Source organism: Montipora capricornis, chromosome 1 (assembly GCF_036669925.1).
Source record: "Montipora capricornis isolate CH-2021 chromosome 1, ASM3666992v2, whole genome shotgun sequence".
Classification (NCBI taxonomy): Eukaryota; Metazoa; Cnidaria; class Anthozoa; order Scleractinia; family Acroporidae; genus Montipora; species Montipora capricornis.
The window spans coordinates 12,773,500-12,775,999 of NC_090883.1; the positions used below are offsets into that span (position 1 = coordinate 12,773,500).

Consider the following 2,500-nt stretch of genomic DNA (forward strand, 5'->3'; position numbering starts at 1 on the left):
TATTATATAGATACTGATGAAATACCAGGATTTCTCCTTTTACTAAAAAATCATATCTTCACCGCGCAGTGAACGTATCATTTTTAACTTTCACATGTGAGGATATCGCTGTCGTCATGGTAACGAACACGATTAACCAATAAAACGCGAGCTTCCTCTTCGTTGTACGATACTTTTGTGCTTTATTATAATTCTTCTCTACTACATTAACATTTTTCTTGCAAATTTTACATTATCATGATTTGTTTTTCATAACTGTCATATCTTGTTTCATTTTACAGAACATGCGTGTTTTATTGGTTGGAGAACACTTTTTCATCATTTCGCAAATGAATAAAACAAGTTGTTTTAAATCTAGACATTTCATCAATATCTATATAATAAACAGAACATTACATGGCCGCTTGGGGATACGAATTTTATCTTCTCGTGCTGAAAGTATCTCTCACTCGTTCGCTTCGCTCACTCGTGAGAGATACTTTCAGCACTCGAAGATAAAATTCGTATCCCCGCGCGGCCATGTAATATCCTCTATATATCCGATTCTGGAGAATCGTGGAACTAACTTAGAAACATACTGTAACTTGAGTCATGGATAGAAGCCTCTACTATATTGGTCTGTTGATCGAATCACTAAATCAATTCGTCACCCCCGGGTTCGTCACAACGTGCCAAAAGTGCATGGTTAGGGTTTCATTGCTTTTAAGTTAACGATTGACGCCATAAATATCACGAGTGGTCTGAAAATATCCATTCCTGTTCCGCGGTTGATTTGCACTTCTTCATGACCACTTCATGTCTACCATCTTGAAGTTCTATACAATTTCCTTCCGTGTTGAGCAATTTGCCCTGAAAATACAATTAAGTATACATATTACATGTAAAAGAATAAAAGGTCCGTCTGTGTGTCATGTGAGAGATGCGCAATGTAGACGGGATTTTTTTTTAGTTTGTCTTGCGCTGCAAATGGCGGAAACGTCCGACAAACTATTCTATAGAAAAATTCACTGCCTGACGAGGGAATTCAACGTTAAATTTCACGCGAAAAACCAATATTGCACGAATCGCGAAGCGATGAGTGCGATATCGGTTTTTCAAGTGAAATTTAACGTGAAATTCCCTAGTCAGGCAGTGAATTTTTCTAGAATCGCATAGCTTTTAAAATGTCCTTGTCGGATGTTGAAGTATTCAGTAGGCGCTAAAAAAGCCATTTCAAGTTATTGAACTGTCACCTGTCAATGGCCAGCAAACAGGAATCAAGCCGAATACACAAAAGTTTATTCGTGTTTTTAATACAAAACCTGGTATATGGCTCTCTAATTTACATTTTAACGTTGAAAATCATCAAACTGAATGCACTGCATGGGAGCTTTTATATATATCGGGTATTTCACCAGCACAATATTCATGAACTCGTGAAAAACTTTTCGACAGCGGCTGAAAGAAGGACAACGTGCATCCAAACAAACAATGTGTCAACTCAACAAATTCGCTGGTAAGTTGTTATCCTCCAAATATTTAACAGTTACTCGAATTGGACTTTAATTTAAAATACAACGTTCATTGCTAACGGGCGTTTTTGGAGGACAAAACAAACAAAAATTCAAAAACAGAGTAAACTGTGTGTTTTTTTCAACACACAGACCGTTGGAATTAACATTCGACTGAAAATTTATGGCAATATTTACTGGCCTCAAGTTTTTCTTCTTTGTACTCTACAACTGAAACCTGCTCTTCCTCGGCCGCTGAAGAAATTGCGCTTTTTCCTCTTCCTTCGGGCATTTTTACTTTCACGATAGACTGCTGCCGATTTCTCCGACTCTCGTGTTCGTAAGCGTAAGGGGCTTCTTAGAAAATCTTTGGAGGAAGTCATAAGTTAAAATAAAACATGGAAAATCTTATGTTCCGTCTCTTCGGTCAGGTTTTTGCTTTGAAAAAAAAAGACAACCTTTTTGAAAACATAAAGTTTCTAATTTCTGACTCACGTCAGCGATATCCTTTGATGCACAAGTGCAATTCCACGCTAAATACCCTCTCTTCGATAGCCAATCAGACCGCTTTAGCTATGCGATTCTGTTGATTCTATCATACATCAAGGTTATCTGAGGTTACTAAGCGAAATACTAAGAACCTTGAAGGTTTTTAAGTCATTTTAATATCCTTTTATTCTGCTGAGCTGACTTCTCCTTTTCAACTTACCTTTCTCTTAAAATACACTGTAATGCATTACTTGTGATTGTTGAGAAAGTGCAAGAAATAAGGAAAGCCCCAGTCAATTCAAGAATTGAGTTACGTAATACCTTTACGCTGTCGTGTTTCTTGGAATCTTAAATTTTTTTTTTTAAGTTACTTGAACAATCTTTGGAAAGTCAAAGAAATGCTAATAGTTCCGAAGAGCAGGTTAGAAATCGATTAAAAATCACATGACAACCTTTTAAGAGAAGGAAACACAGACCGGAATACCCGGAGAATATATTGTAGAAGCTCGTAAAATAGACAG

At 36.8% G+C, this 2,500-nt stretch overlaps 1 protein-coding gene across 1 annotated transcript in view; it reads right to left on the reverse strand.

Annotated features, from left to right (window-relative positions):
* The window catches only part of LOC138055562 (polypeptide N-acetylgalactosaminyltransferase 13-like), a 17,610-nt gene that overhangs the window by 951 nt on the left and 14,159 nt on the right, over nucleotides 1-2,500 (reverse strand). Inside the window, exon 8 of the mRNA XM_068901490.1 lies at nucleotides 1-849. This exon is cut by the window's left edge and continues 951 nt beyond it. Within this exon, the coding sequence (XP_068757591.1) occupies nucleotides 730-849 (120 nt within the window). The 3' untranslated portion in view covers nucleotides 1-729. The remainder of the gene's footprint in view (nucleotides 850-2,500) is intronic.